At 42.9% G+C, this 14,534-nt stretch overlaps 1 protein-coding gene across 1 annotated transcript in view; it reads left to right on the top strand.

The window, feature by feature from the left end:
- Positions 1-171: 171 nt before the first annotated feature.
- Positions 172-14,534, top strand: part of UBE2R2 (ubiquitin conjugating enzyme E2 R2) — a 51,598-nt gene continuing 37,235 nt past the window's right edge. Inside the window, exon 1 of the mRNA XM_058043265.1 lies at positions 172-426. Within this exon, the coding sequence (XP_057899248.1) occupies positions 250-426 (177 nt within the window). The 5' untranslated portion in view covers positions 172-249. The remainder of the gene's footprint in view (positions 427-14,534) is intronic.

The raw sequence follows: 14,534 nt of genomic DNA, 5'->3' as shown, positions 1-14,534 counted from the left end.
GGGGCACGGCCGGGCGTGCGGCGGGGGCGTGGCCCGGGGGCGCGGGGGGCGCGGCTAACGGAGCGGCGGGGGCGGGGCCGGCGCGGCGCGCTGAGGTCAGCGCGAGCGGCGCCGTCACAAAAGGAAGTGGCGGCGGCGGGGCCGTCAGCGCGGGGAGGGGCGGGGGCGGCACCGGCACCACCGGCACCGGGACCACCGGGAGCGGCACCGGGAGCGAGGAGGCGGCCGCGGCGGGGGCCGCGCCGCGCCATGGCCCAGCAGCAGATGAGCAGCTCGCAGAAGGCGCTGATGCTGGAGCTGAAGTCGCTGCAGGAGGAGCCGGTCGAGGGCTTCCGCATCACCCTGGTCGACGAGTCCGACCTCTACAACTGGGAGGTGGCGATCTTCGGGCCCCCCAACACGCTCTACGAGGGCGGGTACTTCAAGGTACGGGCCTTTCCCCCGCGGCGCGGGCCGCGGTGTGGGGCTGGGCCGGGGCCGGGCCTGCGGGAGGGGGCACGGGCACGGCCTGGGCAGAGGGGGAGCCGCGCCACGGTCGCCGCTGCGCTGCCGATCTGTTCCCCTCGCCCCAAAGAGCCTCCCAAAGAACCTCGGCCCGGCGTGAGAGTTCTGCCCTTCCGCCCCGAGCTGCCCCCTGGGCTCTGCTCTGTGTGTGTATTTCACGGAATTGTTACGGTTGGGAGGGACCTCTGGAGATCATCTAGTCCCGTATTTCCACATCCTTTTAGTACCTGATGGGAACTTAGAGGAAAGATGGGGCAAGACTATTTACAAGAGCGTTTAGGGACAGAACAAGGGGAAATGGGTTCAAACTCAAAGAGAGTATGTTTAGCTTAGATATTATGGCGAAATTGTTCATTGTGAGGGTGTTGAGGCACTGGCACAGCTTGTCCACAGAAGTTGTGGATTCCCCATCCCTGGAAGTGCTCAAGGCCAGGTTGGATGGGGCTCTGAGCAACCTGGAATAGTGGAGGCTGTCCTTGCCCATGGCAGAGGAGTTGGAACTAGATAATCTTCAAGGTCCCTTCCAACCCAAACATTTTGATTCTGGGATATTTATTTCAAAGTAAGAGGCTTCCAAGCCATCCGTTGATAGCTTCACTCATTGATGGCTAATTCAGTGTAAAGGCAGTGTTTTCCTCAGGACTCCGTGGGCTTCAGGGCTGTTTGGCACGATTTTTTTTCTACTCCTGTGTTCTTCCTCTCCACACTTTAAGAGGGCAGCCTTCAAAGGGCTGCAGCAACACATAATGGGTGAAAGTAGATTCAATTCCTTTCTCAGCCTTCCTCTTAATACAAAAAAACTTTTGTGGTTGCTATTTCCACTCTTGTGAATACAGCAAATAAGAAATCTGGCACAGCCGTCTCAGAAAAGAACTGAAGGGAGTGTACTTAAATTATCAAAACAACTGGAGGAGGGGGGGTTGCACTTTTTTCTTAAAACTGGCAATTGGAAAACCTTTGTTCCTGCAGACGATGTGTGGCACAGGCACACTCCTATGTGCTTGATGTCTGCTTGATCTCTGGCAAAACATTGTCCCCATGAGCTTGCTTCTCCCAGCAGTTAACTGTTTTAGTTGTGGCTCCTGCATCTCCCATTTCATGCCCTTTGGCTTCTTTCAGACTGAAAAAAGAAAATTGGATGATGTCTTTGCTTGACTAACATGCACCTTCAGTGCCTCTTGGTCTGGTCAAGGTTTAAGAGCTTTGTTCCACAAAACCGAAATAACCTGTAGCTTGGGGAATAAAAGATTTGAGTCATGTTCAGTTTGGCCTCATTGTTTGGAAGTAAAGGAAGGCTTTGGCAAAAGACTTGCCTTTTGTAATGAGTTGGCTGGCTTACTCACGTAGGTGTGATAGGTGTATTCTTAGACTCACCTCCATTATTACTTATTCAGGAAGTCGCTGGAGCCTTTAGTTGGTAACAGTGTCATCTTTACATCCGAATGGTCTGGTGACCTCTTCCTGCACTTAGATTACTCATCCATTTTTTGTCAAAGAAATCATGACTGATCGAAATAGTTTTGTTTGGTTGGGGAGCTCTCTGGACTGCATATTTGCAGTTGTTCCTGGAAAGAAGCTGAAGCTGCCTGAGAAGTAATTTGGGATGTGTGTGAACAAGTGTAGATTTAGGCAAGGCTCCCAGTTGCCTTACCTCAGCACTATGATTGGGTTTTTGGGTACTTGATGTCCTTGAACTGCTGTGCCTTTCTTCTAAATTCTTTTGACCAGCCCTGTGATGGTAGTTTTGAGCGTGGGAAGATGAGGTCTCATGATGCTTCCACCCATCCCCAGCAGTGGGATTCCCTGCCAGTGCCATGGCTCAAATCTCTTGTGTGTTGTTTCTGTCTCATCTTTCCTCCTTGAGGAGCCCTGCATGGAGGATTTTTGTAGTATCTAGTCTTTGGTTATGCATCTTGACTTCTGAGACACAGAAGAAAGAGTCCTGTGAGAAGTGATATTCTCGTCTCTCTTTGTCTTAGGTCTTCACATGTGTTAGACTCTGCTTATGGAATAATTTGGAGATAAAAATAATACCCTAACATTATTTGATGGGTGACTCCTGCAATATAGTAATTGTATGTGCTCGTCTGAACTAGTGCTCACCTGGCATGTGTTTCATTTTCTGTATTTATTAACTTGATGAAATATTTAGCTTCATCTTGTTTTGTGATTTCAGTTTAGTAAGGTTAGGAAAGTGGGATTAGAAAGACACGGTTACAGGATGTAACTTTTTTCAACTTTGTGGCAGTGGGAATTGTGTTCCCCTAGAAGCATAGTTTAACAGCAGGACCTTGAGGCAAAGTACACAGGCTTCTAGTTAAGCTAGAGCACAAATACTTCAAGGAAAACCTGTGGTTAAGGTGACTTTAATAAAGAAAGTGTTAGGGATGTTGATTGGGGAATGCTATTGCTTGATTTGTGCTTTGGGAGCTCTTAGGGGTGGTCACATCAACTTTTGGCACCTTGTTTATTCTTGGAGAGGTACTGCCTTTCTCTCTGGGTTGTTGGAGTAGTAGAATAAACTGAAATGAGAGACATGCTCTCTCTGCACCTCCTTGACAGAAGCTACTGTCTAAAGCTGGTTCAACAGCTTCAACCAAAACAGATTCTGGTTACAGCTGCAAGTCCTTTAGCTCTAACATCTGATAAATTGAAGCAGAGAATAAGTCCCCTTGAATGTTTGTTTAAATGGTGGGTTGTCAACATGCTGGCTATAATAAAGCCAGGGACTTCTTAAAAATTCAAGTGCAGTGTCTAAGCATATTTTATCAGCTAATGTAGCATGCCCAGATCTGCTGCAATGCTTCAGGGTTTAGGACTGCCATCTAGATTAGCCTCCAGGAGCAACAGCTATATGCACAGCAGCTTGTATCAGCAAGGGAACATGCAGCTGCCCCCCACCCCATTCCTGTGAGCAGCTGAAGGTGGACATCTGAAGAGAAGTAACATCAAGCTTTGTCTTACCTGGTTGACAATATGGTTATCCCAGTCACAGCCCCATCAATGAAGAATTATTATATTATTCAGTCATGCTGTATAGCTTTGTAAGGTATTGAGCAACCTTAAAGTTCTTGACTACCATCCTCAAAGAAGGAGTTGAGCTATTCCATGCACTGGTTAGCTCTCTTCTTTGCTGGCAGGGGAAAAACAGTTCAGGGACAGTGATGTTAAGTCCTTCAAAGAGGTTGTGATAAGATCAAATATCTGTCCCTCAGCTGCTGGCAGTAAGAAATTGCCAGTTTGACTAAAGTTCTAGCAGAATCACTTTTGTTGGGCCACAGGTATTGAACTGCACTAGGTGAAATTGGTTTTGTTCTTAGACTCACTCACAAAGTGTAAAGGTGAAATGTGGGTAGACCTTGTTGTCTAAAGTGCTGCTTACATCTGATTCACTTACTGAGTTTTTTGAGTGACAAATGGAAGATTTTTCTCAGAATGAAGTGCTTTGTGTCCAGGTCACAGATAGTGACAATTGCTTCTTTCTTAGCTCAGTTTTGAAGGACATGGTGTGATAAGTTGGGTCTTTAGATCAGATTCCACTGGGCTGTGTGGTAGTTCTGAATTGCTCTGGAAGTGATGGAAATAGGTCTGTTTTGCAGGCAGTGCCTGAGCAGCAGAGAACCAGAATGTGCCACAATCTGCAGAACTAAGTGTGATCAGTTCATTAATGCCACCTTTTGCCATAGGCATCTTCGGTTCATCCGAGAGGGTGCTTTGCTACATGGCAGAACTTCTTCATCTTTAATTTTGGCAGCTGATACATAAATGGGGATGGCCACAAGAAAGGTTATTATGCCGTAATCTGGGGCTGATAGGTACTAGGTGGTCTAGATCTCAATGGCTGAGGGCTGTGCATGGTGAAATCTTTACCATCTCAGGTGACCATTCTTCGCTATCTTGAAATCCAGTGTCTTTCTTTAATGCTTGAGCATTATCTTCAGGGCCTGGAGGTTGATGAACCTCTGCCCAGTGCTTTGATTGAAGAGTGGATACTTGCTGGACTATTAAAAAGTGTTTCCTGGTGGCTTGCTTGAAGTCCTGAATGTTTGGTGCAATTGCACCTTAGCAAGAGAGGTTTTAATTGTTTTGAGAAAGACCGGTCTTCTGATTTCTTTAGTTGCATGGTATTGCAGTTGCGCTGAGAGCCAGGGTTTCAGGGAAGGTACAAGTGAAAAATTATACAAATAGAAACTTCATTAGCACTGCTCAGAAGCATGATTTGACCAAGCACACTGTGTCAAGAAGCGTGTTTAATGTAGACAAAAAGTCAATATTAAAAACTCCTTCAGAGGTGATTCAGGCTGGGTAAATTAAAATGAATATACCTAGCATGAAAGGAAACAAGAAAAATTAACTACATTGTTAAGAGTTACTGTTTCATAGTTCTTAAGGCAGTTTATTTCATAAGGTACTTTTCCTACTTGAAGGAACAAGCCTTGACACATGAGTTGGAAGGGGAGAAAAACACCAAGCATTATGATTAGTTTTGTCAAGTAATTTAGGGGCTAAATACTTGTCAAGGCATTGTTATCCGTGCTTTTTGTAACTCATTAGCCCTGTGCTGTATAGAGTTCTGTATTGTATCTCAGCTTCTTCCAGGTGATTTGATTTCAAAGTAACTTGCAAAATGTGTTAAGATTTCAGAGCAGAAAATAGATGGAGAACCAATCAGTTACTAATAACTGATGGCAAAAATGAACACCATGTTTGAAAGTTTGGTGTTGTAGTCTACTTCTCATGACGCTGAAAATTAGGCAAATAGAAGTTTTCTAAGCACTTAGAATTATATAACTGATAGAACATTTAATTACTCAAAAATCTCCTTAATGCCAGGATGAAAATGTGAGGTACTCTCAATACAAAAACTGCCTTCTGTGGGCTTCTGCATTGCAAGGTCCTGCGGAGTTTCTCTCTGTGTATTCTGTTGCCCTTAGGTATCATTGATGCTGATGAGCAGTGGTTTGGTGCAGCAAATGGACATGGTATTGCAGGTGAATGGGGCCCAGCTTGCTCCAGGACTACAGAGCAAGCTGGTCAGTCTCAAAAGCCAAGGACCCTCCAAGCTGTCAGCAGACAGGGAAGCAAAAGACTTCTTCCCGTGTTGGTTCATGGATCAAAAGCACAGATACGGTCCCAGACTCTCAGGCCTGGGCAATACCCCATTGCTCCTCACTCTGCTGTTGCAGACGGGTTTTCTGGTGGCTGTGCCTCTGCACTGCGCAGGCTACTCATCCATGCTGTAACCTGCTCTGGACATCATTTATCCTCAGGAGGAGATGGTGACAGCTATCCCCCAGTCCTTTCCCTAGGGATCCTCTGATCCAGGTGGGACTATGGTGTGTGATGAGAAGTTCACATGGTGGTTTCCAGTTCTGATACTGCCTTAACAAAGGAGATCATGTGCAGCTGGGTCCTGTTGTACAGCAAGAGGAGTGCTGTAGCACAGCCCAACTCTTCCATCCCATTAGAATAAAACAGAAAAGTTTCCATATCAGTAAACTGAGCACTGTTCATTTGCCTAATTTTTGTTCAGTGGTCCTTTGATAAGGTAAAATAGAACTTGAGTTTTAGGGTTTTTTTCTCAGGTAACAATGCAAGGAACTGTGCCTCTTTCTGTCTGTTCAAGAGATCGTAACTAAAAATGTGTAGACTTATATGTGGTTCATATTATAGGAATTAATGGAAAGTTTTGACTATATAGTGTTAGAAGAGTGGGGTTTTTAAAATTTTTTGTGTATAAATCCTTTAGATCCAGTATTGCAGTGATGTTGTCCAAGTGTCTGAGGCTTTTACACGTCTGTAACTTTTCAAAACTCAAACATGTTTTTACCTTGCTGTTTCTGAAGTCACTCCTATGCTGGAGAGCCTTGCTATTTTACATGTTAATATATCCACACAGGGTACCTTATCTTTAATAGCACCTAAGGTCTGCTATACAATGCTTGTTTTGCATCTGGAGGGTAGGGAATGTCAGGAAAAAATGCTTGCAGAACCTTAACTCTGATCTTTGATGTGCAGTTTTGTTGTGTGGCTTTTGGCGTGTTCATCAGGTGTTCAGGGTAATTAATAGTATGGGCTAAATGATGGAGGTTTTACGCTGAACTTCAATGTAGCAGAGTTCAAGTTGGAAATGTCACAGTTACACATTGTCTGCAGTGTGGATGGACGAGAGATGACGTGACTCATAAATACAGCTGCTCTTTTGATTTCGGCTGCGTGTGATCAGATGTGTACATACACACATGCATGTACACAAAACTAGTCAGCTATTTCTGGAATGCTGATTCATTTTTAGACTTAGTGTTTTTATCCACCATTATGGGTCAGGGGAATTGAAGTTAATCTTGCTAAGCTTTTGTGGTAGTGACTTGCTGAAAATGTCCCATCTCACCAGGCCGGTTTGATAGTAATAACTTTGGCATTGTGTACCCACCTTTGAAGCACTAGTAGCCAAGAGTAAATAAATTGATTGATTGATTGCCTGTTGTCACAGTTGCTGAAATATTTAAAATGCATTTGCCCCAAGTGGCTTACAAAGAGAAGAAAAATGAGAGCTACTAAATTACTGTGTGTTTAGGATATTTTGGAATCTTGCTTGACTTGAAGAAATGTGACCTCAAGACTTCCTGGGTGTTCATTTTAAATTGAAGCTTCTACCCAGAGAACAACAAGAACATAAAGGGGCTGAATGTTAAATGTGTGACACTTGGAGGCATCATAGTGTTTGTGGTTTAGAAAGAGAAGGCTGCCTGGCAGGCAGGCTGTACCTTACTACTTAAGGTTTCAGTACTAAAAGCAAGACATATGTTCCTTCTGGACTGCTTTGTTGTGTTAAAAATTGTGCAGCTAATTTTGATATTCAGGTTAATATGTTTTGTTTGAGAAATCCTAGTTGATAATAGTAAGGACATGTTTGCAGTAGCTTTGTGACTTCCTGTAGTTACATATCCTAGTTAAGTATTTAAAATATATGTTTTAATGTTCATTGTAGCAAATTATTTAAAGAGGTTAAGATACAAAAGCCATCTGCCATGGTTTGAAATGGTGCAAGGATCAGTGTTTAATCAGTTGTATCACTTGGGTCAATTTTTGCGTGATAGACACTTGTCCATTGTGTGAAAAGTCTTTGGTTTTAAATTAATCTTCATACATATCTGCAACTAGAAATCTTTTGCTGTCAGACCTAGGTAAAAGCTGAAATAATATTCTTCTTTGCAGTACCCTCTTTGGTCTTGTCAAAACAAAAGCCATGCAATGGAGTAGCTCTGACTTACAATACATTCTCTGAATACACATTTGTTCTTGCATGAAGTCTGCTTGTATAAGCCCCTTATTCATGGATGTAAACCACACTGGTGTGCAAGTGTTTGCTTATCTTGGCTAGAGAAACTATCTGTAAAAGCACTCACCTTTATTAAAAGAATGGGCTGCTTATAATGTGTTGAAGAAAACTGAATTTCATCTCTGTGCTCCCAGCTACTTCTCTGCAAAAGAGTAACTGGACCCACATCTGGTAGTTGACTACCTTTCAGCAGTGCATTAAGCAGTATAACTTGAGAGGCTGACATCTCTTCTGTACTTTTTAAGTATCTTGTAGCTATTATCTAAATCCCTTCTAATTTGTCATTCATGTGGTAACAAAATTCCCCTACCCAGATGCTTCAGATGAAGGTGCATGGTACTTGTTGTTTAAAGTGAAAAGAAAAAGCCTAGTCTTTTCTTAATGATATTGCCACTTCAGTGGGATCTCTGCCTAACCTCATTTTTTATTTCTGTGTCCATGTTACTCAAAATGCTAAGTAAGAAAGATGTTGAGACACAACTCTTACTGAAAACTTATTGTGTAATTTCAGTGGATGGACCTGTTGCTACTTTTTTTTTTTTAAGCACTTTTAAATGAACCTAGGCATTTTATAGTGTTATATCATCTCCACTGGAGCATATAAAAATGAAAATTTTGAGACCTACTTATGGAATGATTTCCATTTCTCAGTCTCTGCCAGAAACCTGAAAGCTTATGTCCTTCAAAATTATACTAATATACTTTCTGTGAAGTTTAACTGATTTTCTTTTTTTTCATGCTGGTTGCAGTCTTTGATTTGTGTGGATGAAGCTTGGCTGGCTTTGGCCTGAAGTACTACAGTAGTGGCACTACTGGGAAAAACTAGGTAGGTAGGGTAGACTTGATTGAGACTGTGGACATTTGGGCTTTTGAATTTTGAAACTGGCTGTATTATTGAATATTTTTTGATACTGAAGATGGTTTTGACCTTCAGAGGTTTATGGACACACTAACAAGGGACACACTAAAAAGCAGATCTGGAGATCAGTTCTAAATTACAGTAATAGCTAAGTATGTGGTCTTGTACCCATATCATCCATAACTGTACTCCATTTGGAAAGAGATTGGAGTTGTACCAGCTGCCACTAAAGAGAGATGGGGTAAGAATTCTGCTGGTCTTGGCCACTTTCTTCTCAGTGTTATGAAATGAGCCTGGGTTCTGTTGCTGTTAGAGGTGATACTCCAATTTCACAGATTCAAGGCATCTGCTTAATGTTCAGTTTGGATAAATGACTGTTAATTTTCACCCAACTTGCAGGCTTATCCCACAGCTACTAAATGGTTATTCACTTTTTTTTCATGTCTCTAATGTAAGTGATGTACTTATGCTTGGCCTCTTCAACCAGGGACCATATTTTGCCTGCAGAAAACAGCTAAGTAACCTGCTGGTGGTCAACAAAAGCCCTGAGAAGCTGTGGTGGGGTGGCTGCTCTAGGTGTGTGGTACCTTCGTCTGCCAGGGAGATTCCTGCTGGCAGATGTGGATGTATTCCTGAATAGCAAAATCATTCGGATCAGATTGGGGTAAGGATAATGAGTAACAATCCTAAAGCGCAGCATTGCCCGTTCCTGTGCCTCATGGGGATGCCTTGTGAAATGTCACATGGGCATGTCTTCAGCATGTGCACCACGCCTGGGGTCTCACCTGCTGTCCAGGCAGCTAATGCCACATCCTGTGGGATCAGCTCTGTGTGTGCAGTGACAGAGGCATGGAGGAAGGCTCTGGTGTGCTTGGTCACAAAAGACTTGTCATTGTCATGCAGGCCTCTTCGTCTTGGAATCCCTTGGAATTCAAGCCTCAGGCATCTCCCTCTTCCTTCCACTCTTCCTAAACTGGAATAACTGTACTTGAGTCATGACTGCAGGCTCACATGAGGTCACCACATGTGACTTGTTTGGTGCTCCTGGTGTCTCAGCCTTGTTCAGTTTCATCTTGTCCCCTGCAGCTGCCAGCTTTGCTGAGCATGAGGATGACTTTCACCTCCTTAGAAACAGAATTGTTAAGGTTGGAAAAAACCTCTAAGATCAAGTCCAACCACCAGCCTAGCACCCACTACCCTGTTCACCACTAAACCATGTCCACAAGTGCCACATCTGTGCTTTTTTCCAAGAGAATGGTGAAGTATTTTTGAGCTGACTGCATCTAACCTGTACTAACTAAGATGACTGGTGTCTGCTTTTAAAACAAAAATTTTGCTAGATAGAGCCTCTAAGTTATACTACAGCAAATCTAGGAAAGCTTTAGCTGGAGGTCACTTCTGTTGTATCTTTAACTCTTTCGTGCTCCAGTTTATTTTGGATTGTGTAGCTTTTTGTTCAGAGTACATTAGTTCATAACTGGGTTTAGAATTAAGTTTTGAAGTTTCTTTTTCTTTCCTTTTCTTGCAAAGTACAGAACAGTGACTTCTGCGCTCTAGAAAGAATGTTTCACAGAATCATTTAGGTTGGAAAAGACCTCTGAGATCAATTCCAACCTGACCATGGCACTGAGTGCCACGTCCAGTTTGCTTAAACAACTTCAGGAACAGTGTGAACCTGCTCCAGCACCTCAGTGTTCTTCCTGAACTGAGGGGCCCAGATCTAGAGACAGCACTTAAGTGTGGCCTCAGCAGTGCCAAGTACAGGGGGAACAAACTGGAGCAAACTGTGTAACTGGTGGGTTTTATATGGTTGTCGTCTAAACTCTATGCAGGATCTCTTTCTAGTAAAAAAAAAAAATACTATGAAGGAGGTGTTTTATGGAAGAGGAACATAAGAGGGTTATGAGAAATCAGTTTCTTCCAAGAGAAGTTTGTGTCTATTACCAGATGCTTTTATGGCCAACCAAACATCTTCTGCTAGGTAGCAGCCAATAAGCCTTCTTTGGCTCATGTTTAGCTGAGCTTTATGTGGTAAAACTATTAAATATTGCTGTGCCAAATTTGCTCTGAATGCAGATCACTACAATCTGATGTCAGACTGGGTGAAAGGGATGCAAAGGCCAGAATCCATTATCTGTTAGGCCCTTTGTGTGGGTGAAGCACAGCACTTGTCCAGAATAGTCTCTGGATGCTGCACAAACACGATGAGAGAGCCCCTGCAATGCTTTGTTCATCACCTGTAGCGACAGTAAAAGGTGCTCATGTGAAGGACCCTGGGCTTGCATTAAGGACCCCTGTAGACACGCAGGGAATTTTATAAAATGTTCTTTGACAAGAGTAAGAGTAATTTAGTGAATAGAGACTAAGCCTTCTATCTGGTTCATATTCATTATTCTGGATAAATTAACGCCTTTATGTAAAGTATGTATATCTTATAATAGCATAATTGACTAAATCTGTAGGTAGAAAGTGTTTTGCTTTTTATAAATAACTCATGGGAGAGCTTTCTTCCAAGACAAATTGGACATGTATGTTTACAAGTACAGTATTTAATTTTGGAATAGCTGAAGAAATTAAGTCAATAGATTTCAGGCTCCTCAAGCACAAAAGCAAAGAATTTTTTTTTTTCAATTAGAACTTCTGCTTATTCCTGGTTTTTAAAAATAAAAGCCTGAGCAGTTTCTTGAAGCACCCCAGCACAGAACCTGATGTACTGACAAGTCACACTCCTCTGCACAGACTTTGTCCGTGAGGCAGCTGCAGCAATTCTCTAAGAGCAAAAAATAAAGCTGGGGTTGTGTAACTTAACCTGGGGGAGGAGGGGGACATTCCTGGTGCTGAAGAGAAACCCAGGCCCTGACTTGATGGCTATGTAGGCTTGTGAGACGTATGCTATGCAGGCTGCACAAATAAATCTCAGAGTGTATTGTGGAGAATCTGGGTAAACTTCTCATTGGAGAAGGCAAAGTTATCCCTTGCCTTGCCTCATCATTTGAAATGTCAGAGGGACCTGCACAGAGTTCGAAGCCTGTAGTAACTTGTGAAAACCCTGCTTTTTAATTTCCACTTCTGTTATTTCCTTCTTGTACTGTATTAATTGCTCCAGCCTCTTGTTCACTTCCATTACAGCCACTCTAGATCTGCTCTCCTGTGCTTTGAAGGGTAGGTTCAAAATAAAGCCTCTCGGCACAGAGAAACCAGCATGTGGGATTTGATGTGAAGTGTGGAAGTGTGAAAGGGCTTGCAGCTCTGCAGCACAGCTAGGGAAACTGCCTGGTGTGGCATGTCATGGAGTTGGCACATTTCGTGGGCAAGTTTTGGTTCCAGTCAGTTAAGACAAGGTTTGAAATCTCTTACTGACATGCCTCTGAGTTCTGTTGTGCTTGTCACCCCAAGTGCAATTACCCAGGCTATGCCACAACACTGAGCTTAAAACACATGGGCAGAAAGCCAAATTCTGCACTTAGCAAGCACTTTAAATAGAAAACTACAGCACAACTGACCTGCAGGTACCTTTCCTTCTATAAGGAAAGCTGGTGTTTCTAACTGCTTTAATTATAAATGCATTGATAAATACTGTTGTAGAATATTTATTCACCAAAATAAAGTTAAGTCACAGCTTAATGTGATTGCTATGTACAGTTTGAGTTTTAGGCAGAATATAAAGCCTTTACCTTCTCTAACTTTGTTAACCTTGTGGAAATAGGTACTTAGGGCATTTACCAATGATACTGTAGCAACTGTGGCAGAGCACCAAGGTCCACACTAATAAACCATTGAGATAATTTCATAGTATTTAAATATGTCTGCAATGCAGCAGTGGCACATTTGACCTGTCTCAAGCACAGCAGTGGGGTCTGTTAGCAACAGCATGATATTTAACACCAGTTGTGAACTGACCCAGCTTAGAGTTGGTTTTGCAGCCCATGCTTAATCCCACGTTGCCATGGTTCAGCCACCACCTGTATCCGTGATAATGGATGCAAAGCTGGTACAGTTGCAGCTGTAAATCTCTTGAGTCACAGCAGTGAGGGCCATGTAGACAGAAACTTGGGAAGCTGCTCTGATGTGCTTCAGATGCCGATGGTACAAAGATGCTGGTAGCTTTGTTAGTGTTAAAACTTAACCAGACCTAGCTTAGTTGCTTCTGTTGGCTTATCCCATGTTTTGTAAAATGTAAATTCTAATCAAAGCTCACGTTGTGATTAAAGTTGCAAAATCTTGTTTGTGTTTAAGATAGAGGGACTGGAGGAAGAGGAGTGCTATGCAGGACCTTACTGCCATACTTTTACTTTTGACAAATCCCAGGAAATTATATTACAGCATCCTAAGACTTGGCTGCCTACAGAGCTCAGCTGAAAGTGCCACTTAGTTTCATGGCTATCATGGCTAGAAAGTTTAACTGTTTAAGCCTCACTGAATTAAAAGATCCATATTGCTATGGGGATTATCCACTTAGTAATTGCTTTATGGAGGTTCTTTGACCTTTTTTAGAAAAGATAGGTGTATTGGTGCGCTTTTCAGTGCCTAGATGAGCTCAGGAAATATGTTGTCACTTTGTTTCTCTTGGTAACAAAATTGGAGACTTCAATTACTTGAGTTATTGAAAGTAACAGCATAGGGGCATAAGCCTGGTTTGGATGTTTACCTCTGTGATTGCCTTAGTGCTTGGAATTTAAACTATCAGACTTTTTACACCTTTACAGGAGGTCTCACTGCTGAGGGTATAATTAAAACAAAGCTGTTCCTATGTCAGGAACTTGAGATTCTTAGAGATCCCGAAGGTCACTAAAAGTTAAAAAGCCACAAAAGCCAGATTTCAAAAATCACCGTTTCTGGCAACTGATTTCCTAGAAGTTATGGTGAGCGGAAGGGAAGCCCAAGATAGATGAGTTGAGGTGCTGGTGTTGATGAAGTGGTTGTCTTGGCAACTGCAGTCACTTAAATATCCTGAGGAAAATAGCAAGCAAATGTTAAGATTGAGAAATGGCAATGGATTGACAGAAGAACTAGAAGCAATGAGCAGCTTGAGGCTTACACGGGGAGTTGAATATGACTGCTGCAGCAAGTTGCTGGTTTTTTTGAGTGTTGTAACCCCAATGGTTCTTCACTTGTAATGACAGTGTGCCTGGCTGCCTACTTGCTGCATGAGGCCAGATCTCTGGGGAGGCACCTTCCAGGGTATATTTATCCCCAAAAGGTGACTGATGCATGTGATGTGAATTCAGGTTCTACTGGTGTGCTTCTTTTTGCAGCCCCCCTGTTCAGTGTAGTCATACAAGTATTGCAGCAGAATCCCAGTGCAAAATAAAGCCCTCAGGCAAGCAGGTACTAGTATGAGAATTGTATTCCTTGTCAGAGATAGCTGCTGGAGCTGCAGCTGTGTCTGGGATTGCTCTAGGTTTCTGGAGTGCTTTCCATAGTGAGAAATTGAGCCATCTTGCTATGTGTGCTTTGCTAATTGTGATTGCATGCACCGATTTGTGGTTCTGTAGGAAAAAGCTGGTGAGTTTTAATCTTTTGCTTCCCTCATGAAGTACTTAATTCTGCTTCACTTCAGCACAAAAAGCACAGCCCAAAGAAAGCCCAACTGAGTAAAACAAGCAGAATTTGAGCCAGTTTTTTCCTGCTGCCACAAGCATATTTGTAACTGCCAACTATGACAGGTATTTCTACAGGCACTGAATCTTAAGCAGAATGCCAGGTGCTCAGAGAAGTTAATGAAGACTAGGTGTACTCTTTCTGCCTTTCATCTAATACTTGGTTTCTGAGCTTCTCTTTCTGTAGTAACTTGTGAAAAGTCACAGTTGAAAACTTCATTCAAATGGA

This window comes from Melospiza georgiana, chromosome Z (assembly GCF_028018845.1).
Source record: "Melospiza georgiana isolate bMelGeo1 chromosome Z, bMelGeo1.pri, whole genome shotgun sequence".
Lineage (NCBI taxonomy): Eukaryota > Metazoa > Chordata > Aves > Passeriformes > Passerellidae > Melospiza > Melospiza georgiana.
This window is presented reverse-complemented; position numbering and strand designations above follow the sequence as displayed.